This window comes from Lissotriton vulgaris, unplaced genomic scaffold (assembly GCF_964263255.1).
Source record: "Lissotriton vulgaris unplaced genomic scaffold, aLisVul1.2 SCAFFOLD_3290, whole genome shotgun sequence".
NCBI lineage: Eukaryota > Metazoa > Chordata > Amphibia > Caudata > Salamandridae > Lissotriton > Lissotriton vulgaris.
The window spans coordinates 227,074-253,237 of NW_028248366.1; the positions used below are offsets into that span (position 1 = coordinate 227,074).

A 26,164-nucleotide genomic window follows, 5' to 3' on the forward strand; every position below is an offset into this window, starting at 1 on the left:
CTGGGGAACGCCTGAATATTGAGGAATTTATGGGGATTCTATCATTCTGGGTCTGATTTCCACGTTAACTCCACATTCTTCTCTGCAGTTTCCCCTAGATATCTTGGCTGATTTCAGCACTCAAACTCTCCAGGAGAAATACGAGAGGCCCATGGTGTAAATACCATAAAAATAAATAGACAAAATAATTTGCGATGGAAATGATAAGTCTGAAAAAAATATTGTGCCCACATTTGTACAGTGATCAACCAGGGCTGATGTAATTTGAGAAACGAGCCACATAAATGGGGGAAATTCTTTGGAGTGATGCTTCGGATTGTATCCCACTGAGAAGAGACATTTCTCCTTCATACAGCTGTAAATGTGTCGAAGACACTCCATTATATTGGATCATACCTGATCCTATATAATGAGAGGGAGAAGTGTGCCTCAATGATTAGAGTGGCAGACCCTGATGCAGAGGTCTAGCCTGGGACCAGGGTTCAATTCCCCGCATCGGCGGGTCTTGGCCTCAAAATTCCAAGGACCTGTTAATTCTCGCCTCTGTGCCTATTCCAATCATGGAGTCCCACTCTGCAACTCTGGGCAATAGCTTGCTTAATCTCCACAACGGCCCCCACAACGCTAAGGATGCCTGGCCTCCACCTTGGGGGTGCCCAGGAGTGGACGCCTCACAGGGAAAGCCAGGATGGGTTCCACAGCGGTATTCGTACAAACACCTTGAGACCCTTGCGGGTGAGTAGTGCGCTATACAAGTATCAATTTACATTACATTTACATCCCTCTTAATGCAGAGTGGAGAGAGTTCACTAGAAATTTACATTGTGCTGATAAATTAATTGTGTTTGCAAGCTTGTAAATGTTGAGAAGCAGTGGGGACAGGGAAAGAAGGACGATTTAATAATCCCTTGCAGAATTTGAATTTTGTCTAGTTTTCTGAAAGGCAGTTTTTTCTGAGTTAATCTGTGGCTTTCACACTTATTCCAATGTTTGCAAGCAGGTAGGAACATCTCAAATACGAAATAAGGAACAACCGCCTAATAAAATTGGTGGTGAAAAACATAATAATTCATGCTCTTCGTGTTCCAGAAAACTGGAATGCGGGAGATCTTAGCACAGCATACCTTTTGTTGATAGTATTTTTACAAAAAAAATCCACGCACGTTTTTGCATAGCACATTTTTCTGTTTTCTGCAAAATGTATATATTTGCCACAAGATGACGATTTTCTTTTTCTCCTTCGATAGACATCGCGAACCCTGGGTACTTTTACAGCACGTGTAAAATAAGGATACAGCTTTGGCAGGTTTTGTTCTGTTCAAATTTTTTTTATTAAGGTTTCCACAAACTGACCGAAATTTCAAAAAACAGGACTGAGTCGTGGTGAAAGGGGAAGAGTGAAGAACCCTCAGAATTTCTGGGGTTTATTGCGGGTTCTACAGGATCGAAAGCAGGTTGATTTACCAGAGAGTAATTTTTAAGTATTTTTAGAGACTCTGTCACGCTTCACAATAACAAAAATAAAGGAACTATTTTTCTACGTGGAATAACAGAATAAAATGTATACAGGCTTTGGCGCGGATTGGTGTCAGTACAACGCGATGTTTTACAACGCGTTCCGTTACAACGCGATTTTTACATCGCAAATACCATTACAATGCATGCCATTACAACGCATGGCATTACATAGCAGATGGTATTACAACGCATACCATTACATCGTAAGTATTGGTAAGTATATCTTTATTTTAAAAAATGTAATAAAGTTAATTAAATTAATTTAAAATAATAAAAATAATATAACATTATTAAAACAGTAATTAATTTAATTATAGTAATTTAAAATAATATAATTAATGATATATAAAAAATTTATAAATAGAAAATAATATAATGTAATTAATTACAATAAATATAATTATAATTTAATTAAGTTATAAATAATACATAATATAATTATAATTAATAAAATTAAAAGAATTTAATTAATTAAACATTTTTAAATCAAATAATTTAATTATAATCGTTTATTAATACATTTAAATTAATAATATATTAATTTAATATATTTAAAATAATATAATTAATGATATATAAAAAATTTATAAATAGAAAATAATATAATGCAATTAATTACAATAAATATAATTATAATTTAATTAAGTTATAAATAATACATAATATAATTATATTTAATAAAATTAAAAGAATTTAATTAATTAACCATTTTTAAATAATATAATTTAATTGTAATCGTTTATTAATACAATTAAATTAATAATTGTAAATATTGTTATTAATTTAATTAAATTAAATAAAATTAATTTAATTAATTTAATTTATATAAAGTCGTAATACCCCTGTACCCCAAAACCCAAACCCTGCCCTAAAACCTAAAAACACCCCTGTACCCCAAAACCCAAACCCTGCCCTAAAACCTAAAAACACCCCTGTACCCCAAAACCCAAACCCTGCCCTAAAACCTAAAAACACCCCTGTACCCCAAAACCCAAACCCTACCCTAAAACCTAAAAACACCCCTGTACCCCAAAACCCAAACCCTGCCCTAAAACCTAAAAACACCCCTGTACCCCAAAACCCAAACACTGCCCTAAAACCTAAAAACACCCCTGTACCCCAAAACCCAAACACTGCCCTAAAACCTAAAAACACCCCTGTACCCCAAAACCCAAACCCTGCCCTGAAACCTAAAAACACCCCTGTACCCCAAAACCCAAACCCTGCCCTAAAACCTAAAAACACCCCTGTACCCCAAAACCCAAACCCTACCCTAAAACCTAAAAACACCCCTGTACCCCAAAACCCAAACCCTACCCTAAAACCTAAAAACACCCCTGTACCCCAAAACCCAAACCCTGCCCTAAAACCTAAAAACACCCCTGTACCCCAAAACCCAAACCCTGCCCTAAAACCTAAAAACACCCCTGTACCCCAAAACCCAAACCCTACCCTAAAACCTAAAAACACCCCTGTACCCCAAAACCCAAACCCTACCCTAAAACCTAAAAACACCCCTGTACCCCAAAACCCAAACCCTGCCCTAAAACCTAAAAACCTAAAAATACCCAAACACCCCAAAACATATACATCAGTACCCCAAAACATATACTCCTATACTCATACTTATTTTAAAAAATACTTAAATTAATATATTTAATTTATAATATTTAAAAACGAAATAAATATTTTTTTATAATTAATAATAATTAAATCAATAATAACATATTAAATAAAATAAAAAAAAAAATTAAATACTTACCAATACTTACGATGTAATGGTAATGCGTTGTAATACCATCTGCTATGTAATGCCATGCGTTGTAATGGCATGCATTGTAATGGTATTTGCGATGTAATAGCTGCGTTGTAACAGCATTACGTTGTAAAAGTTCCGTTGTAACGGTAACACACCCTTTGGCGCATCTTCTTTTAATACATATAAAAACATTAATACCGCAAACTAACTCAATTGCACTAACATACACACAGTTTAAAAACAAAAGATATCTTAACTATGACTCGCGAATTCTATCACATTAAAAACGAAGACGATCTTCCACAACAGAATCTAATTAAATGGTGAAATCTCCCAGCCAATAAAATATAGGGTGAACAACTTAAACGTAGAAGCATAATTTAACTCCCAGGTCTTTGCAGCGACAAAACATGACTAAAAGCAAATATGCTTGTTGGGTTTGGCTACGCTGGAAACATCCATGAGAAAGTAAACAGTCAAATTACCAGGATATACATATCCTACATGAAGCAAACATGCTGAAAGCAGCAGGTGCTCTTTCTACGAATCGTTCACTACCTCGCTTTTTTTTAAAGCCTGTAAAGTAGTATTTTAGGGTGGGGCAAGATATAGACATAATCAACAATGCTAGCAGTTATGGAAGCGGCTGAGTTCATCAAAGCAGCGAAAGAACAATAGTCCGCCGTAGGCTGAGGAAAAATGTGCCAATGGCTGCTTACGCCCACAGAAATACTTCAGAGGCACGGCTCACAGTATGCAGGAAGGAACGCAGACGTTTTCCATCGCGCTGCTCTGCCTTGGCCCTCTGACAACAGGACGTTTGCCATAAAACATATTGGGGCAGATTTACAAGCCCCTTGCGCCACGTTTACGCCGCCTTGCGTGACGCAACAGCGGCGTAAACGTGGCGCATCCCTGCGAGGCATTTACAATGTGATGCATCTAGGGAGATGCGTCACGTTATAAAGCCCAGCGCCACAATGGGGGCGTTCCCACGCAGGGTGGGCGTTCCGGCGCCTGTGCGCCTCACAAAAGTGCTTGCGTGAAATCTACAAGATTTCACGCAGGCACTTCCGCGACGATGCTATGTCAATTCGTTACGCCTGCTTGATGCAGGCGTAAGGACTGACGCAGTATGTTAAGTATTGGGTGGCCCTGAGCATTGCAAGAGTTGCGTCGCGCTTGCGACACAACTCCAGTGATGAGCCGCCCTTACGTCACGAGATGCGTCACGCATCTGCCTAACCTTGCGCCACGGCGCGCCGCATTGTAAATGCGGCCATCTACCGTGACGCAAGGGTAGTTTTGCATGACGAATTTGTTCTGGCGCATCTCTGCTTTTATGCAGAGATGCGCCAGAACTCGTAAATATGCCCCATTCTATATTTCTGCAATCTGGCCATACCTCTCCTCACCAGTCACAAGCTCTCGATCTGTGCAACTATTCCATGCAATTAAATAGCATAAAAAATCATCGAACCTATCTACTCATCCCACTTTCATTCTGCACGAATATACACTGGGGATGACCACACATCTACCACAAAACAAACCGCAGGAAATGCATGGATCAGTCTTCTGAAAGCACAAAACTACTCCCAATAATCAACAAAAATAACTGGTAGCCTATGTAACCACCAACTTTAAGTTCATGAGTTAAATAATGCCAGTCACAAAGAGCTTCAATCCCTATAAAAATACCTATAAAAATGCAGCTACAATCAACATATTAATTTCACTCCTGTATAGACTTCAGTAGGGTGTGCGCCAAAATACAGAGCTTTTCATATCTACCTGTGATTAAATTGATGGCAAAATATTGACTACCAACATATTGTTGAGATATGTAGTTGTGAACTTAAGAGCAGTAAACCTACACTTTTCTGTGTATGCTTACCTTGATTATATATAATGATTGTTGAAGTTCTTCATATAAGAGTCGGTTGATATTGCCAACCTTGATATTTTGACTTACAACGCTCAAAGATATGTTTGTGTCTTTCAAAACTAGCAAATAAAATGGCGACAGTTTGTGTTGCTGCTCAGGGATAGCAAACTTGATGGGAGTCCCCCATAGCTTGGCATCTCAGGTTGCAGGTTATGTGCTGACTAATGCAAAACTGAGTTGCGTGAAGTCGGAAAGATTTGCTCATCTTTGTAGTATTTTTTTAAAGGGCTTATTTACAAGCCCCTTGCACTGCCTGTGTGTCAATTTTTATGAGTGCAGATTGCGGACCCTTATTTATGAGTCCACACAAAGTCACTTTGCATGTCTTTTCATGGTCTTACTACCTATAAGTCCCCACAATACATTAGGACATAGCAGTTTAGAGGCCTGCAGCCTTTGTTGCACGTGCATGTGTGAACTGCTGAGAGTCTGAGGTCATTTTTAAAGCAGCCCTGTGTTGCAGTACTGTTTTTAAACGTAAATTCACTGTAAATTCGACTTTGGTGGCATGGGCACTTTGAAAGTGAGAATATACATATTGGGTACCCCCCGGGTCTCCCCTAGGTGTTCCAGGGGTGGGGGTCATGTAACTTAAAGCAGGGTTCCTATAACATTTTTTTTTATAAACGCTGGCGAGTGAAAGGTGCCTATCTTATTTTTCCGCAGTGTAGGAAATTTACTAAAAGTCGACTTTGGTGCTGTGGGCACTGTGAAGTAATATTCTTAATCGTTTTTGCATATTAGAAACCCCCCAGGTCTTCCCTAGGTGCCCCAGGGGTGGGGGGGGGGGGGTCCTCTAACTGTGAGCAGGGGCTTTATATAAGTGTTTTTCTTTAACCCTGGGGAAATAATAAAATACACATTTCATTTTCCCCATTGTAGATAGTTGGCCTCAAAGGCTAATATTGCAATATTTTATGTGTGCATAATTATTGCTAGGAAGGGAATACAATTTCATTCAAGGGCTTGGAAGAATGGCATTAATAAATCCAACAGATTGCCCTGGTTAAACTTAATACAACGTATACAGAGAATAAGTTGTGAAGCAAAATCCAGCCTTCCTGCAGTCATCCTTGATTGGTCAGTGCTAACAGGCTTAGCAAGGCTGCATTGATTAGACGATAAGTGGCTATCCAGGGGAGAGGCTATCAGCTGGACAGAGCTCTGCAGCTATACGAAATGCCAGAGCAGGGGAGGAGGTTCGTAAAGGATGATGCTTCAAAAGAGGAAAGGACAGGCAGGGAATGTCAGGCCCACCTACCCCCAGTCCCCTGTGACCCAGCCAGATATCAGGCATAAGGAAGGAATTTGCAGATGATAGGGGCCAGAGAGCTATGGAAATGAGCCACTATGAGAGCTCTGTTGAAATGTCAGTCACTATAAAGGAATTTGAAAGAATCGTGTTTTGTGAGACAAGAAGATGCCACACTGTGGAGGAAGTTGTCATGCTTTTGAGTGGCCCCTAGCATCTCATTGGATGGAGGTTCCCCATGCTTGCTGCCATAGAAGGCTGAATAAATATGTGAAAGGTGCATAGCCTCTCAGTTCTACTGCCTGAAACTACAGGAAGAAGGAGGATTGTCCTGCTGGAATCCTGATCTGCACCCAAGAGCCTGCCTGGTGCAGAGTGCGCCTGGTGCACTATCTGGGACTACAGCTCTGAGCACTTTGCCTTGCTTCAAGAAGGAGTAAGGAGTGCACACCCTGCAACTACAGGTTAACAGAGGTAAAATGACCCATCGCCAGCTAGGGGTCCCCTCCTGGAGTTCATCCAGTGTAGTTTAAAGGGGTTGACCAAAGGGACTGTGGGAAGTAAGGTCCAGTCCGGCCAATGACCATCTAGGAGATTCTAGACCCTTGGAATTGTGTTTTAGGCACTTTGGATCCACCAAGAGACCTTCTAGAAGAACCTCCCGAAGTTTGGGAAACTTTCTTGAAAAAGCTCCAGAAGGTGACTCACCCGACCGCGATAGCTAAGCCGGCCATCTTCAACCTTGACCTGGCCTGGATTCCAGGTTCATCCCACTGGAGAGCTCCGGAGGTTCGATTACCAGAGTTTGAACGGGAGTTCCCTGAAAGTCAAGCCAACAAACCCTCACCAAATCTGGACTGGAGGAGGGCAGCGAGGGCCTTCGGCAGAATAAGCTACGTATATGTTTCTAAGTGCGAAGGTAAAATTGTGACTGGGGCCTCCCGTGGGGTATACTCGCAGGGCCCTATCAAGGTTAGCCTCAAACTTTGAATTTGCCCAGGTCAAGCACAACCAGATGTCCAGAAGTGGCGCTTTTGGTTTAGTTTCTAAGCACTAGAAAGTGTTTATTCTTTAAAACTTCATATCTCCAATTCCCCTACTTTGGGTTTTGGTAGCTTTGATGTCATTTTAAAGATAGAAATATTTCCTTTTTCTATGAATTGGTGTGTTTTTTTTATTATGTGTTGTGTCTTACCTATTTACTGTATTGGTGTTTATAAACGATTAACATGCATGTCTCCTAAGTTAAACTTTAATCCGATGTTTCAGCTACCAAGGGTTGTGCTAGGGAGTGATTTATAGGGACCCTATTTAGGACCCAGTGTCATGTCGGTAGCCTTGTTTCTGCTATTAGGTGCCTACCTACCACTATCAATAGACCACCTCTCCACATAAAGCAAAGAAAAAACAGTTGTCACAGGATAAAGTAATTTCTCTATTCGTTTCTTTGTGAAACCACAATAGTGTGTGGGTAAGCATCACTTACAATGATGGAGCGTGATGGTGCTCTAAAATTGTAGGGTGCATCATAATCATGAGTAGTCCGAACCCGCACATATTCCTGTGCTGTATTAACATGTGGTTATTAGAAAACGTGTTGTAATAATGATGTGATATTAACTCGATAGAAAAGGTATTTGTACCTCGCAAGAGAAATGAAAAGGCATCTATATTTGGAAAGAGTAACCCCTAGTATATTGCATTTGCCTAATAGAAAAGCTCATGTGTAATGTAGTGCATTTTGATTTAAACGTGCACCATGATGAAGAATGCACGTGGAGATGACGAGTTGTGCTTCATGTGTACTAATTGTAGATGTATGCAAAGCATCATTAACATGTGTGCATAATTTAATGTGTAAAGCCTAATTGAAATGTTCATGTTGGGTATATGAAAAGCCTATTCGTTTATTCTTATGTTGGCCGGCCTGAAAATGTAATTTCCCTGGTAAGCTCTCGCATTTGGAGGTGATCAGCGAATTTGATGTGCATGCAAGGATGTTCTGTTCTCACGTTTTCAGTTGCAGATGGAAGAAGCAGCCTTTGTTAGTTAGAACTAACTCCTTTTGTTTTAGGAGTTAGGCATGGAGGAGAAAAGAAACAAAGTAAAAGGAATGTCGATAATTGGAAGACGGTGTTCTTTCTCACTGAGGATGCCTGGGAAGCAAGGTCAACAGACTGAACTTGGAGAGTGTGAGGAAGACGGTGGAAAATTACCTAGGGAAAGTGTCCGTTGGGATGAGGTGATCTGTGGGAGTGTTTTACATCTGTGCATTTTGTGTTAGGGACAGTGTCCCGAGGGAGGAGAGGCAGAAGGAGAAAGTAGGAGTTAGGAGAAGGGGTTAGTAGATCGATCAGGGAAAGAGCTTTTAGAATAAGCTCTCTAGCTTTAGCTACTTGATTCACATGGTGAATGTACTTCTTAGGAAGTCTTCACTAGCTGACACCTTTAACTGATCTTGCCTGGGAAATGCTAAGTAGGTATGTCACTCTAGAGATACAGTAGGGATAGTCTAATGCTTTTCACTTTTCAGCCGCAGATGAAGTCCGACTTAGATATTGTAGCAGTTCTTGCTTGTGTCGTATTCTTGGAACTTTTCATCCTTTACATGATCCATTGGATTAAGGTCACCCGTAGATATGGTTTTGTATTAGTACCTATGTATTTTTACAACCTTGTCTTGAGGTGCTTGTATATTCGGTTGTTTTTGGCTTTGTAATAAACCCCTAAACTGGAAATTCAGAGTCTGTAATCTTTTAAGCCAAAGTCATTGGAAATGTCGATTGCTTCGATGAGTTATTTCTCCTCTTTACACTTCTCAGCAGGTAATAAATGTAGGAGAGTAGGGTCTGCAATCCCATGATCACCCAGATTTTTTGCTTTTGTTTCACTGGTTTACGACTTTCTCTGGCTGTGGGCCTGCTAATCAGACCCACAGCCTGGCTGTTCTCTTTCTAAATTACGACATGTACCCTAGGTGCATTTACCAATTGGTACTGGGCCACCTTATCAGACCCTGTAACTCAGGGCATAGGTGTACCCAGGGCCGCCAGGAGCTGCAGCATGTATTATGCCCCCCCTGGCTGGCCGCCTAAATTTGACACAACTGGCTGCATGACAGCTGGGGCGAAGTCGTGTAATCACACTTTGCTTTAGATATAGTAGCCCTATATCTAACCATACAATGGACACTCGAGTTCCTATCAGTCACTCCTATGGCAGGCCTTGACAATCCTGAAGGCAGAGTGCATGGGCTCGTGTGAACTAGGCTCTGGCCCGAGCCGAGCCCGGTTGCAGCTTGCGGAACCAAGACCCAATGGCTGTTCCATGATAACGCGTACCTCATTGGTAACTTCGGTGTCGCGTTATCAAGGCATGTCGAGTAAGGTGTCATACGAATCGGGATGCTGCCCTCTCACCAACCCTGGCGATGAGGTTAGCATTCCGCCCTTCTAGAGGGACACGACATGGACGTAACTGTGAACCCGGTTAAAGTTAACTAAAGCCTCAGCTCCACAAAATGGATGCTGCCACCACAGACACGAGTCTGACCTCCTGCTGCTGGGAGTCCTTCCAGTGAGGGGCGCTTGGACAAAGGGTTTCCTGTCGAGGGCGGTGTTCGCACCGTCCCAGACAGGGTTTGTGTATTCTGGGTAGGTAGGGCTTTTGCGAGAAGGTGACTGCGGAGTGGCACCCCGGTGCTCACTACGCATCTGCCGGTCAGAACCAGTTCCAGGGGCGCCAGCCCTGGCCTGGGGAAAGTCCGGCAGGGGAGAGGGGTGTAACTACCCCCCTTCCTGGTCCCACCCTTAGGGCAGGACCTAGTCATGTACCCACCCCTTTCTTTAGGATAAAGGCCGGAGCGGGGACCCTTCCAAATTAGATCATCTTTGAATCAAGAACTACTTTCTACGAAAGGACACTCAAGACTCTTCTCAAGATTTCTCCCTTGTGACTAAGGAGTAGTCACCCTGCATCAGCGGGCACCATCTAAGAACTCTGCGGTTTGCTGCAAGTCCTTCCTCAAGGATCCGACGGCCCAGCTCGACGAGAACCGGCTTCCCTGGCACCTCTGACCTCTACCCACGTCATCAGCTCAGCTGTGATCTGTGGGTGCGACGAGACCTCGAGGGACCGGCCATCATCAGAACCTGCACGCTCTTAAACCAGCACGACCATCGAAGCGATTCCCTGGTGAGTGCTCTGGGGTCCGAGAAGCCCCGACCCTGAGCCGCTCTAGCACCGAAGTGCAGTCTCCCAGCATCTCCACGATCTGCGTGGGGCCCTTCTGCTCGCTGCTCAGCACGTTGTCTGGTCACTAGCCGCTGGCTTGTGCCCTTCTGTGACGACATCCGACAATCAACACTGCTGGTCTGGTTGCTCCAGACTGGCCCTTGCTTCCATCTCTGCGAGAAGCACCCCGGACCCTCCTGGTCCACTCAAGACGCCATCTTAGGCCCCCCACGTGGCCCTGAGATCTGCCAAGGCTTGTTGCCCCATCCTGGGCCCAGCGACGCCGACAGCATCATCCTTCGTGGGACAGCTCGCACCTCCGCCGTGGTCGCCGACAACGCCTCCTGGTCCGTGAGACTGCAGAGCCTAGCGTCGCCCACTCACCTGGTCGAGGTGACGGCCAACCGGTGCCATCCTGGTACCCTCTGACTACTGGCTAGTAGTACGAACTTGGTCCCCTCTGCTTTCAGGTATCAACAATCTCTGATCCAGGCTTGGATCTCTACGAACTATTCATCACTGGTCGCCGGCCAGCAACTCCTTTTCTTCCGGCTCCTGGCTCGTCAGCGAAGACCCCGACGCCTGTAAGACTTGTGCAGCCACAGCCCTCGTGGCTAGGTAACTCGGCATTTCGGTGCCTGCATAGCCTCTTTACTCTAGGGTCCCGAGTCCCTCGCTTCCGACTTGCCTTATCGGGTCCGCCCGAGACCTTAAACTTTCCGTGTCCTCGGACACTTGTTTTAATTGTGCACTTGAAGTATTTTCCTAAGAGATTTGGTTTGTGCTTAGTACCCTGTCCTCATAAAGAGTCCAGGGCTGTTGTGAATCTTAATAAATATCCTGTTTATTTTCATAACACTTGTGTGGTGTCCTTTCACTGGGTGTTCAAGGGGTACATGTGTGGTAAACAGCTGGCTTAACGCGCCCTCTCGAGTCTTTAGCCTTAGACTGCTCGTATCCACGCTACTAGGATAGTTGGTCTATAGGTTGACTTACAACCAAACACCATAAGGGACGTTGGAACGATACATAGCGGTCGCTAGAATAGCGAACGTTGCATATCGGGCCAACTTCTCACATTGGTGAGCAGCGGTTGGGATTTGAGCTTGCTGTTGTTTTACCACACGTATCCTAAGAATATCTTGTTGAAAGATCACATAAGTACTGTTAGTACATATAACTAAAGCTTAGAATACTCTGAGTTCTACTGAACCAGCTGTTGCAGCTCCTCAAGGCTTAGCACACCTTGGCTGCAACTCTTAGCAAGGGAACAGTAGGTAAACACATAGTGTAGGTAGGTGCATCACTTACACCACACTAGAAACAGTATGTCGGACAAAGGAGGAAACTCTGAGTCTCCCCTTGTGTCAGTGGACCCTCCACAGGTCATCCCTTCAAGATATACTGTGCTGAGCTTCAAGGAGTTAAGACAAGTGTGTCACTCCAGGAAGATCAAGCAGGGGTCTAACCCCACCACGTCCTTTCTGATTGGTCTCTTGGAGACTTATGATGCCAGAAAAGCTGAGACCCGTCTTAGCTCTTCTAATCCAGAAGGAGACATGCCTCCCCTCGAGGGAACCAGAGACGATCCTGACCTCATCCACCTCGCAACTGAGAACGAAGATGTGGAGGATGATGAGGATGAGGATCCCTCTGGGGATGAGGCAGATAAGGGACAGGTAGAAGTCGTTAGACTAAGCAGGTCCAACTTAAGCAAACATGATAGTGGTACTGGGGGACCCCCAGCGCTACTGTCAGGTCCGCTTAACATTGGGAATGGACGAGCCCGATCTCTGTCGAGAGACTCTGGCAGATCCCTTCAAACCAATGGCTCTCACAACTCTTCTCAAAGAGGGATAACGTCCCCTCAGAGGAGAGTGTACGAAGCTAAGGAAAGGGCAGCTAATCTGAGGATCGAAAGGGAAGAACTTGCCCTGGCCAAAGAAAGGCTTGCCTTTGCGAGAGAGCAACAGTTAAGTGGGGTAGTCCCCACTGGTGGCAGCAATGTACCTAGCAATAGGGAAAAGAGTTTCGATACGAAACACCTTGGTAAGATAGTGCCCCCCTTTAAACAAGGGGACGACATCCACAAATGGATTACTGCTTTGGAGAGGGCCTGCACCGTGCAAGGTGTTCCCCAGAGTCAGTGGGCAGCTATCTTGTGGCTCTCCTTTGAAGGTAAAGGAAGAGACAAGCTCCTCACCACAAGGGTAGAGGATGCGAACGATTACCAAGTCTTGAAAAATACACTCGTTGAAGGGTTCGGCCTAACCACTGAGCAGTACAGGGTGCTGTTCAGGGATACCCAGAAAACGCAGTCTCAAGATTGGTCTGACTTTGTCGATTGTGCCACTAAGGCTTTTGAGGGCTGGTTGCTGGGCAGCAAGGTTACTGATTACAAAGGATTGTATAATTTGATGATGAGAGAACAAATTTTAAACAATTGTCAGAACCAGTTGTTGCATCAGCATCTTGTCGACTCGGATCTGACCTCTCCCCAAGAATTGGGAAAGAAGGCAGACAGATGGGTTCGCACGAGAGTTAAACAGAACCAGGGCCAGAATCAAGGTGGTCAGAAGAAGGCAGACCAGAAGGGTAAAGATTCTAAGGGGGAACAAAATGACCAGAAGTCTTCGACAGGTCCCCAACAACCCAAAGAGGGAGGGGGTCAGGCTCCCCAAAAGAAGAAAGAAGGCCAATCCAAAAGATGGTGCCAGTACTGTAAAAGTAAATCTCACTGGTTTAGTGAGTGCACCAAGAAAGGAGGAGGGCAGACTCCTGCCACTGCAGCCCCTAAGGCACCTGTGCCCCCTAGTACAGTCAGCAGTGGTAGTGCGCCTCCCAAGGGTTTAGTAGGGTTAACCCTGGGTTCTGAGGGGAGTGACAACTTAGTTGGCACACTCACTCAGGCTGTCCTTGTCAGTACAGGGGACGCGGACGTGTCCCCTGACATAAGTCCCAATACCTTGGGCAAATACAGACAGACGCCTTTCATAAATGGAAAGATGGCTCAGGCCTATAGGGACACTTGTGCCAGCGTCACCATGGTGACGCCTAACTTTGTGGACCCTGGACAGATCATGCCAGGTACAGAATTCCTGGTGACCAATGCAAGCAATGTCACTACCAATCACAGTATGGCAATTGTAGCTTTCTCCTGGGGGGGGTAACTGGCCAAAAGAAGGTTGTAGTTAGTCCAGACCTCCCAGTGGATTGTTTGTTGGGCAATGATTTGGAGTCATCACAATGGTCAGAAGTGGAGCACCGGACTCACATGGAAATGTTAGGTTTGCCAGCACATGTGTTCGCTGTGACCAGGTCACAGGTCAGGAAATGCCCCACTGAACAGGTGCTGGATCCTGGAACAACGGACCAGACACCTCCCAAGAAAAAGAGCAGTAGGGTTAAGGCTGCGCCTTCTCCCTTGCCCCAGGTCGTGGATCAAGTCTCAGAGGAGGCTGACCTACAGGAATTGAGGAAAACTGAGCCGAGAGAGTTCGAACTTGATCAAGTTGAATTCTTGGGTTCAGGGGGACCCTCAAGGGAAGACCTGGGGAAGGATCAGTTAGACTGCCCTTCTCTTGAACCCCTCAGACAGCAGGCTGCTGCTGAGGCTGCTGGGAACGCCACAGGTACCCACAAGGTATACTGGGAAGATGGACTCCTGTACACTGAGTCAAGAGACCCCAAGCCTGGCATGACCAGGAGGCTGGTTGTACCCTTGTCTCAGCGTGGTTTCCTACTTACCTTGGCCCACGAGATTCCCTTAGCAGGTCACCTAGGCCAGACGAAAACGTGGGACAGGCTTGTCTCACACTTTCACTGGCCTCATATGAACGAAGATACCAAGGAGTTTTGCCGCTCCTGTGTCACTTGCCAAGCCAGTGGCAAGTCAGGTGGCACGACAAAGGCCCCCCTTATACCAAGGCCTGTGGTGGGGGTGCCCTTTGAACGGGTGGGGATCGACATCGTTGGTCCCATGGAACCACCGACAGCATCAGGGCACAAGTTTATACTGGTGGTAGTGGATCATGCCACCAGGTATCCTGAAGCTATTCCCCTTAGGACCACTACAGCACCTGTTGTGGCAAGAGCCCTAGTTGGAGTATTCTCCAGAGTGGGCTTCCCTAAGGAGGTCGTCTCCGACAGAGGTGCAAACTTTATGTCGAGCTACTTAACTGCTATGTGGAAGGAATGTGGTGTCAACTACAAGTTCACTACACCCTATCATCCACAATGCAATGGGCTTGTTGAGAGATTCAACAGGACCCTTAAAGGGATGATTCATGGACTACCTGAAAAGCTTCGGCGTAGATGGGACGTCCTGATCCCCTGCCTCTTGTTCGCCTACAGAGAAGTCCCACAGAAGGGGGTTGGCTACAGCCCTTTTGAACTTTTGTACGGGCATCCTGTAAGAGGACCCCTGTGTTTGGTGAAGGAAGGATGGGAGAGACCTCTCAAAAAGCCTGCAGCCAACATAGTGGACTATGTGCTTGGCCTCCGCTCGCGGATGGCTGAATACATGGAGAAGGCATCTGAAAACCTTAAGGCCAGCCAAGAACTCCAGAAAGCTTGGCATGACCAAAGGGCTGTCTTGACTGTTTACCAGCCCGGACAGAAGGTGTGGGTGTTGGAGCCAGTGGCCCCAGCAGCACTCAAGGACAAATGGTCCGGGCCCTACACCATCCTGGAGAAAAAGGGAGAGGTCACCTACCTGGTCGACCTGGGAACTCCCCGGAGCCCCCACAGGGTGCTTCATGTCAACAGGCTCAAGGCATATGTCGACAGGAAGGACATGAGTTTGCTCATGGCCCTAGATGAGGGACAGGAGGAGGAGAGTGACCCTCTCCCCGACCTGCTCACTCAGAATCCTGACGATGGATCGGTAGATGGTGTTGTCTTTTGTGGCAGCCTCTCCGAACATCAACAGAGAGACTGTAAACAGGTTCTTCAGTCTTTCAGACATATGTTTTCTCTAACACCCAGCCAGACCGATTGGTGCACCCATGAGGTTGACACTGGCGACAGCTTGCCCGTTAAGAGTAAAATCTACCGGCAGCCTGATCACGTTAGAGACTGCATCAAGAGTGAAGTGCAGAAAATGTTGGAGCTGGGAGTCATTGAACCCTCGGACAGCCCTTGGGCTAGTCCCGTGGTTCTAGTGCCGAAACCTCACACCCAGGGTGGTAAGAGAGAGATGAGGTTTTGCGTAGACTACAGGGGTCTCAATGCAGTCGCTAAGACTGACGCCCACCCAATACCAAGGGCAGACGAGCTTATCGATAGATTGGCTTCGGCCAACTACTTAAGTACGTTTGACCTGACAGCTGGGTATTGGCAAATCAGGTTAGCTGAGGACGCCAAGCCTAAAACCGCATTTTCAACCCCTGGTGGGCATTATCAGTTCGTGGTAATGCCCTTTGGTCTGAAAAATGCACCTGCCACCTTCCAAAGGTTGGTGAATCAAGTCCTTACTGGGCTGGATGACTTCTGTGCGGCGTATCTTGACGATATCGCTGTCTTTAGCTCCACCTGGGAGGATCACCTGGTCCACCTGCGGAAAGCGTTAGAGGCTCTGCAAGCAGCAGGCCTCACTATCAAGGCCACCAAGTGCCAGATAGGGCAGACACAGGTTGTATACCTGGGCCACCTTGTAGGTGGAGGCCAGGTTCAGCCACTGGAGAGCAAAATACAGTCAATCAGGGACTGGGCTCCTCCAACCACCCAGACTCAGGTTCGAGCTTTCTTGGGCCTGACTGGATACTACCGGAAGTTTGTCAGGAACTATGGTTCCATCGTGACACCATTAAACGAACTGACAAGCAAGAAAATGCCAAAAAAGGTTCAGTGGACAGCGAGCTGTCAAAAAGCATTCGATGACCTAAAGCAGGCCATGTGCACGGCGCCTATCCTCAAGAGTCCGGACTACTCCAAACCATTCATTGTCCAAACAGATGCTTCTGAGTTGGGTGTGGGAGCTGTTCTTTCTCAACTGAATTTTGATGGTCAAGACCAGCCCATTGCTTTTATAAGCAGAAGGCTGACCCCTAGAGAGAAGAATTGGTCAGCTATTGAGAGGGAGGCCTTTGCTGTGGTTTGGGCCCTGAAGAAGCTGAGGCCATACTTGTTTGGCACTCACTTCAAGATTCAGACCGACCATAAGCCCCTCTTGTGGCTAAATCAGATGAAGGGTGAAAACCCCAAACTGCTAAGGTGGTCCATTTCCCTACAGGGGATGGACTTTACAGTGGAACATAGACCTGGTACTGATCATGGCAATGCCGATGGGCTCTGCAGATATTTCCACTTAGAACAAGAAGACTCACCTGGTCAAGGTTAGCTTATTGTTCCGACGTTTGGGGGGGGGTCATGTAGGAGAGTAGGGTCTGCAATCCCATGATCACCCAGATTTTTTGCTTTTGTTTCACTGGTTTACGACTTTCTCTGGCTGTGGGCCTGCTAATCAGACCCACAGCCTGGCTGTTCTCTTTCTAAATTACGACATGTACCCTAGGTGCATTTACCAATTGGTACTGGGCCACCTTATCAGACCCTGTAACTCAGGGCATAGGTGTACCCAGGGCCGCCAGGAGCTGCAGCATGTATTATGCCCCCCCTGGCTGGCCGCCTAAATTTGACACAACTGGCTGCATGACAGCTGGGGTGAAGTCGTGTAATCACACTTTGCTTTAGATATAGTAGCCCTATATCTAACCATACAATGGACACTCGAGTTCCTATCAGTCACTCCTATGGCAGGCCTTGACAATCCTGAAGGCAGAGTGCATGGGCTCGTGTGAACTAGGCTCTGGCCCGAGCCGAGCCCGGTTGCAGCTTGCGGAACCAAGACCCAATGGCTGTTCCATGATAACGCGTACCTCATCGGTAACTTCGGTGTCGCGTTATCAAGGCATGTCGAGTAAGGTGTCATACGAATCGGGATGCTGCCCTCTCACCAACCCTGGCGATGAGGTTAGCATTCCGCCCTTCTAGAGGGACACGACATGGACGTAACTGTGAACCCCGGTTAAAGTTAACTAAAGCCTCAGCTCCACAAAATGGATGCTGCCACCACAGACACGAGTCTGACCTCCTGCTGCTGGGAGTCCTTCCAGTGAGGGGCGCTTGGACAAAGGGTTTCCTGTCGAGGGCGGTGTTCGCACCGTCCCAGACAGGGTTTGTGTATTCTGGGTAGGTAGGGCTTTTGCGAGAAGGTGACTGCGGAGTGGCACCCCGGTGCTCACTTCGCATCTGCCGGTCAGAACCAGTTCCAGGGGCGCCAGCCCTGGCCTGGGGAAAGTCCGGCAGGGGAGAGGGGTGTAACTACCCCCCTTCCTGGTCCCACCCTTAGGGCAGGACCTAGTCATGTACCCACCCCTTTCTTTAGGATAAAGGCCGGAGCGGGGACCCTTCCAAATTAGATCATCTTTGAATCAAGAACTACTTTCTACGAAAGGACACTCAAGACTCTTCTCAAGATTTCTCCCTTGTGACTAAGGAGTAGTCACCCTGCATCAGCGGGCACCATCTAAGAACTCTGCGGTTTGCTGCAAGTCCTTCCTCAAGGATCCGACGGCCCAGCTCGACGAGAACCGGCTTCCCTGGCACCTCTGACCTCTACCCACGTCATCAGCTCAGCTGTGATCTGTGGGTGCGACGAGACCTCGAGGGACCGGCCATCATCAGAACCTGCACGCTCTTAAACCAGCACGACCATCGAAGCGATTCCCTGGTGAGTGCTCTGGGGTCCGAGAAGCCCCGACCCTGAGCCGCTCTAGCACCGAAGTGCAGTCTCCCAGCATCTCCACGATCTGCGTGGGGCCCTTCTGCTCGCTGCTCAGCACGTTGTCTGGTCACTAGCCGCTGGCTTGTGCCCTTCTGTGACGACATCCGACAATCAACACTGCTGGTCTGGTTGCTCCAGACTGGCCCTTGCTTCCATCTCTGCGAGAAGCACCCCGGACCCTCCTGGTCCACTCAAGACGCCATCTTAGGCCCACCACGTGGCCCTGAGATCTGCCAAGGCTTGTTGCCCCATCCTGGGCCCAGCGACGCCGACAGCATCATCCTTCGTGGGACAGCTCCCACCTCCGCCGTGGTCGCCGACAACGCCTCCTGGTCCGTGAGACTGCAGAGCCTAGCGTCGCCCACTCACCTGGTCGAGGTGACGGCCAACCGGTGCCATCCTGGTACCCTCTGACTACTGGCTAGTAGTACGAACTTGGTCCCCTCTGCTTTCAGGTATCAACAATCTCTGATCCAGGCTTGGATCTCTACGAACTATTCATCACTGGTCGCCGGCCAGCAACTCCTTTTCTTCCGGCTCCTGGCTCGTCAGCGAAGACCCCGACGCCTGTAAGACTTGTGCAGCCACAGCCCTCGTGGCTAGGTAACTCGGCATTTCGGTGCCTGCATAGCCTCTTTACTCTAGGGTCCCGAGTCCCTCGCTTCCGACTTGTCTTATCGGGTCCGCCCGAGACCTTAAACTTTCCGTGTCCTCGGACACTTGTTTTAATTGTGCACTTGAAGTATTTTCCTAAGAGATTTGGTTTGTGCTTAGTACCCTGTCCTCATAAAGAGTCCAGGGCTGTTGTGAATCTTAATAAATATCCTGTTTATTTTCATAACACTTGTGTGGTGTCCTTTCACTGGGTGTTCAAGGGGTACATGTGTGGTAAACAGCTGGCTTAACGCGCCCTCTCGAGTCTTTAGCCTTAGACTGCTCGTATCCACGCTACTAGGATAGCTGGTCTATAGGTTGACTTACAACCAAACACCATAAGGGACGTTGGAACGATACATAGCGGTCGCTAGAATAGCGAACGTTGCATATCGGGCCAACTTCTCACAATAAAGATCTGTCGGCCCAGGATTCCTAGTTAAACTCAGATATTGGAATCTGGCTTTATCAACAACAAACGCTAGCAGAGTAGGTTCTGGGAGTTCAAGAAAATCTGCAGATCATGTGCTGGCGGTCCCAGCCAGCCAAACTGCATGCAGCCTAAGACAACAGGAAACGTTTTGCATTCAATGAACAAGAAATTGGTTGTTTTATCTCAGGGCTGACCACTGTTGACAATAATATGTTGCTCCAGTGGCAGGGGACAGACACTATGGTGAAAGGAGTAGGCACAGAGGAAAATTGAGTATAGCAAACTGATCGTAGCAACAAAACTAATATGGGCAGAACTGGTGGCATTTGGATCTTCCTGCCTATTCACTAGAGAATAAAGGTCCTGCGCTTCCAACAAATCTGTACTATGGAACCTAGTGTTGGCAACATTGAAATAAAAGAGACTTTTATAGAGAGATAAAAATCTTTTGACTACAGTGTGAATGATTTCTTCACCAAACTTGGATATACCACCTTGATACAACTTGCAGTACAGATAGCGTCATTTGATCACGTGCATTTAAATCCATGTTGAATTCATAAGGCAAGAACATTCCTCCTTTACCATAAAGCAGAGGAAATGTTAAAGATGAATATCACTGAACCATAGTTAAAATAAATTGTGCTCTGGGGCAGAACTGATACCAAAGCATTTTGGGCCAATATTATTTTCCATAGATTTTAGATACATAAATTGAATCTCAACATTGGCCATGCACCCCCTGCCATGAATGGTCGAATTGACTGAATTACTGCCACCATCTCTATACAGCAGGACCTAACCAAATGCTATTGAATAATCTTTTAACAGTTTCCTAAACAACATAAAATAGCCTCTGTTACTCTTCATGGTTTGTACCCAAATGAAAATCTTGCCCTTCAGAATGCATGGAGCTCAGGTCACCTTATAGACACTGTGGGCTATACTTATAAGGGCATTGCACCACCGGAATTTAACCTTTTCAGATGTTCTGTTGGTGCAGTGCCCTGCTCCATATTTAAAAAGTGGCATGAAGTCACTTTGTATGGCTTGACACCGCTTTGTAAATAACGTCCCTTTTCAGACAGGTATCTGCTTTAAAGGGGCATATAATAGATATTGCTGTGGGTGTCCCACCACAACACCCATGGCTTTTTCACGGGCCCCATATGTACAAGCATCTGTAAATCTGAGGCAGTGCCAAAAACTAATGCCATTGAATAGCAGGCGTTTGATTGGCTCAACGAGGAGAAATAATTTATTGCCCTCGTTGTTGCTCTTTCTATGTGTACTGCATTCTGCAGCACACATCGAAAGAGCAAATCGCCTTCAAAGATTGTTTAAGTGCAGGAAGGTGTCCCTTCCTGCACATAAACAACCATTCCTGCAACACAAACACCCTTGCACTAAAGCGCTAGAGTGTATGTGTTAGTGGTAGACGGGAAACAACCTTTACAACGCAACTTTTACAACGCACTACCATTACAACAAAACTTTTACAACGCAACATCCATTACAACGCATTCCATTACAACGCAACCATTACAATGCATGACACTACAACGCATACCACTACAACGCATGTCATTACAACGCAGTCATTACAACGCATATCATTACAACGCATAGCAGTACAATACATAGTACCCTTTCACTATCCAACACTTACCCTACTGTTGCACCCCCTGGAGTTAGAATAGTAATTTTTACCCCTACACTATCCAACACTTACCCTACTGTTGCACCCCCTGGAGTTAGAATAGTAATTTTTACCCCTACACTATCCAACACTTACCCTACTATTGCACCCCCTGGAGTTAGAATTGTAATTTTTACCCCTACACTATCCAACACTTACCCTACTGTTGCACCCCCCTGGAGTTACAATAGTAATTTTTACCCCTACACTATCCAATACTTACCTTACATGCAATGTAATGTTATGCGTTGTAATGGTATGCGTTGCAAAGGTAGTATGCGATGTAATGGAATGCGTTGTAAAGGTAGTTTTTAAAATTTTGTTGTAATGGCATGCGTTGTAATGGAATGCGTTGTAATGGATGTTGCATTGTAAAAAAATGCGTTGTAAAGGTATGCGTTGTAAAAGTATGTGTTGTAACGTCATACATCCTGGTAGGCAGCTTTTTTAGTGCCAGTGCAAGTGAAAACACTGAGGTGTGCTGTATTCTTGTAATGACGCAGCACTGTGCTGTTAAATTGTGTGTAGCGCCACACTGCACCATTTACTTGTAAATATTCCCCAGTCTGTCTCCTGATGGAGCATCAGGAGCAATTATTAGCGTACTAGAGTTAGCATCTGCCCAAAAAGCCGCACACTTAATTCAAGAACAACAAAATGAGGTAAAATTGCTATACTATACAATAAAAGAATAAATAAATAAAAGTGAGAAATTCAAACCAGGGAATTATGAACTTGAACCTAAATCGTAATCTAACATATATTAATGCACTGACCAAAGGAGTTCAGAAAAGTAGACAAAATGTAAATTATCCACAACTGAGAGGAGAGTGGTGTGATCACATAGGAAACTGACACCCATATTTAATATGAATGGAAACTGTTTGCTCTTATGTGTCTGTAAATGTGCCAACTACTTTGCCTGGGTCCTTCTTTCCTGAACCAAACCACCTTGCATTGGGTTGGCCACTGGCCATTTCAAGTTGCACATGGCTTCCTTTAGTCATACAAATGCTAGTTGTAAAGCACTGGATTGGCACCTTACACTGCTCCTAATTATCTAACCAGGGGAGCACCGTTTGTAATTACAGGGCATATGTGTCAAGTAAGAGTTTGTGTTAAGAGAAGCAGGTGGGGCCTAAAGGTGTCCATTTTGTTGCTAAAATAGGTCATAATGACGACAATGAGAGATATTAATAAGCATAAGGGAGTTTGTCCAGATTGTCCATGATGACAAGGTAGTTAAATTAACTAGTTTGCATGGGACAGAGGGGTGTTTGTTATTTGCCGCTGATGAGTGAGGCCAGGCCACCACCTCTCTGGAGAGGTAAGTTAGATATGAATATCTTTCAGTCAAGTTAGATCAGGTCTTCAACTAAAGGTTTCTAGAAATAATTTCACCAAAGTTCAGTAATGCAATCACATGGTAAATGTTGTCTGCCATTCATTAAAGGGATGTCCCCATTGCATGTGTGTGTTCTCATCACTACTGGGAAACAGCCCATTTGAAGTGATACCCATACGGTCCCACTCTTCAACTGTTGCACCCACATAAGGATGCATTGCAACACGGAGCGGGATAGTGAGCTGCATCTATTTTGAGGCCTTTCACGAACAAAAGAGAGACCTTTCCATCTGGATAACCATTGAGTTGAACCACTAGGCAGAGGGTCTAGTTTGGGACAATGGTTTCATACATGTTCTTATTAGTCAACAATACAGATGAAGTCCCACCAACTTAGAGTTATCTTGGATAATGTCTAATTCCCTTTACAGACAATACTAGATTAAAGGAACCACCGTGGATATCCCTAATTACAGCCTGATTATGAAATCCAGACTTGCAGAATATCAAATGCTTGATTTTTGTGTGCAGATTGTTAAGTAAACTTTTCAATCCAATTATTTATTCGAATTTATTGATGACCCAAATAGAATTAACTGAAAAGTTGCGGCCATTGTTGTTATGCTTTTTTTCTTGGATTCTGGAGGCAAATGTTATTCAAGAGCAATATAGTATATTTACGATGGTTTGAAAATGAATACAGAAGGGCTCTTCCACTTGTCAAGAAAAAAAAAAACAGTTTTGCTCAAATTTGCAGAGAAAACAATCATGCAAATATAAGAAAAGACTTACTTTCTCATCTGGTTCCCGTTTTTGCTCTTCCTCTGTCTTCGTTGGAGGTTTATTTGTTGAAACCTTCAATGCCACAGAAACCCAATTAGTTATATGGATAATAATCACCTGATAACATGTTGCATAGTGAAAAACAACCATTAATATCAATCAAAACAAAGAACAGAGCAATACTCTGTTCAGAAAAGCAGTGAAATTAAACATTCACGACCTCAAAGTGCCACCATAGGGTGTTAAAATATAATCTGTCATTTCAGCAGTGACACTCCAGCTGTTCATAATCCAGTTATGGATATTCTAGTAAAACTGTTTTATTACACAGAGAGGCAAATTGTTTTGCTGAAGCATGATAAAACTCCGAGATAGGAAATAATTCAACAGAAAAACTAGAAACACAATTTCGAGTTAGAACCTAACGTCAAAAAAAATCGTACACACCTTTCAATGCTCATCCAATGCCTATTAATAAGAACACACGTTTGTTCTATGTCTGGGAGGATTTAAACAAACAGTGTGTGAAATGGGTATGAAGTTGTGCCTACGTGATGTTTGTGTACTGTACTCTACAAAACATGTTTTGATTGTAGAAAACAAGACTTTCAAATGTGGCTGCTAATTGAATATGCTTAACCCAACATCCACTAGCTGAGAGATAATATTTGCAATGCATGGAATATGGTCAAATCCATTTAATAGTCACCAATGTTGAAAGTTACATACAATTATTGAATTTAGCTATATAGGTAATACTGTTTTCCATAGAAAACATTCCTCTGCTGTAGTTAGAAATGCTTTAGGATTTAAGCTACATAGCTATCGATCGCCAACATCCAAGTTACTGCTTTCTAAATTGTACAATGATTTTTACACTCGTGTTTGCATCCATCAATTTATCATCTGTCAATTTTTCATTCAGTTTCCATCCCTTGCATAGTAGTCAACAACAGAAACAAAAATTGAAAAGCTACAAAACAATACTTGTTCACTCTTTGCCACTCTATGCAGTTTCAGGGGAAGCTGTACCATGGCGTTTCCATGCATACTACAAGTTCCTATGCAGACACGTACCAGCGTTTTGAAGAAACTCATGACTGGATGCTCTTCGGGTGGGGCAGCAGCCTTGTCGCTTTCTTGGTTCTCTTCAAGCACTTGGGGGTCTTCTGCGAATTCAACACTGGCTGAGCTCGGCAGGCTGACAGTGTTTTGGTTGCAATCAGCTACGTTCTGCAAGAGGCACTAACAGTCAATTCTTGTTTGCCCCAGGAATGTAAAAGTAACATTTCTGCTTTTCATTTGCATCACTCGGCTCTCATGCGCCAATTCCAGCCATACTTCGGCCTACATAGCGGGAACAATTGGACTCTTATGAATCAGTGTTATTTTTTTCTGTTCTTTGGTTTAATATATTCAACGCTGCTGCGGCTGGAGTAACATTTTGTGCTCAGCTGCGGAGCACAACACAGGCATTAAACTTGCATGTTACATTCAAAACAATCCCTCTTTCTTTCAAAATTGCAAAACAGTTGTGAAAGATAACACATAGCAGTGTTATCAGGGGCTTCAGTGACTAACTATGCCCGCACAAAGAAGGCATTTAGAACTAAAGAAACTGCTTTTGCCAGAAATAATGGAAATCAAATATAAATGTCTTAAAACCCAAGCATAGAATATTTACTTTTCACAAAGGTCACCCGACCATGAGGTTTGGAACAGCACTAATAGTGTAATTCTCCATATTACAAAAACATTTTACGATTTATAAAAAATTAAAACATTTTTAAAAGTTTTGTGTTTTCTTTATATTTCTGCGTGACAATGTTCATGCTGAGTGAGAATATTTAACCCCTTCCCTGCTGCCGTCGGCCAATGGCCGACGGCAGCACTACCTCCCCAGTGCTGCCGTCGGCCATTGGCCATCGGCTCCCCACCCGCGCACGAAAACACCCGCTTTACAGCCGCAGTTAACGGGTTAAGAACTGCTTGGCTAATGCTCTGTTTGACTCTTTGGGGATTATTTACAAGCCCCTTGCGCCACCGGTGCAACACCTTTTTATAACACTCCGGAGATACAATGTGCTGACCTACGAGGCCACGCAAGGCCACTTTGTGTGGCTTTTCATGGCCTCGTAGATAAGGTGTAAGCCAACACAGCGCAAGTCACTGCGTTGCCTTACACTAGGTCAGGGAGGCGTTCCATGGGCGTTGCGGTGGGTGTTCCCACACAACACCCATTGGTTATGATGCATTCCAAGATTTACAAGGATCGGTAAACCTGGTAATGCGTAAAAACTGTATGCCTCTCCAAGGCAGGCGTAACAAGGAGAAATATTTGTATTTCTCTCCATTTCTGCTCTTTTTATGTGTGCTGCATTCTGCAAAACACACAGAAAGAGGAAAAACCTTCAATGGATTGATTTTGAGTAGGAAGGTGTCCCTTCTGGCGCAAAAATACTCCACACCATGGTGCAAGGGGGTCTGTGTTGTGCAAGGTGCCCCAATATGTGCCGGCACTGACTGAATGGACAGGTATGCACCATATATCGTAAATACGGTGCATTACTGCCCTTTTGGTTTGGCATAGGGCATCACAGCAAAAACACTTGCAAGCAGCCCTAGGCCAAATCTTTGCAAATAAGGCACTTCATTTTTACTAGCATTTTTTACTCAACCACAGCTAGCATGTTATTCAGTGATGTAAAAATTATGGTGCTTCTTTACAAGAGGCCTGCGCCACTGAAGCATTGA

At 45.1% G+C, this 26,164-nt stretch overlaps 1 protein-coding gene across 1 annotated transcript in view; it reads right to left on the reverse strand.

Annotated features, from left to right (window-relative positions):
• Window positions 1–24,655, reverse strand: part of LOC147664133 (breast carcinoma-amplified sequence 1 homolog) — a gene marked incomplete at its 5' end in the record, with an annotated part of 194,160 nt that extends 169,505 nt beyond the window's left edge. The window contains 2 exons of the mRNA XM_086949959.1: window positions 23,420–23,482; window positions 24,488–24,655. Coding sequence (XP_086806085.1) covers window positions 23,420–23,482; window positions 24,488–24,655 — 231 coding nt within the window. The remainder of the gene's footprint in view (window positions 1–23,419; window positions 23,483–24,487) is intronic.
• Window positions 24,656–26,164: the final 1,509 nt, after the last annotated feature.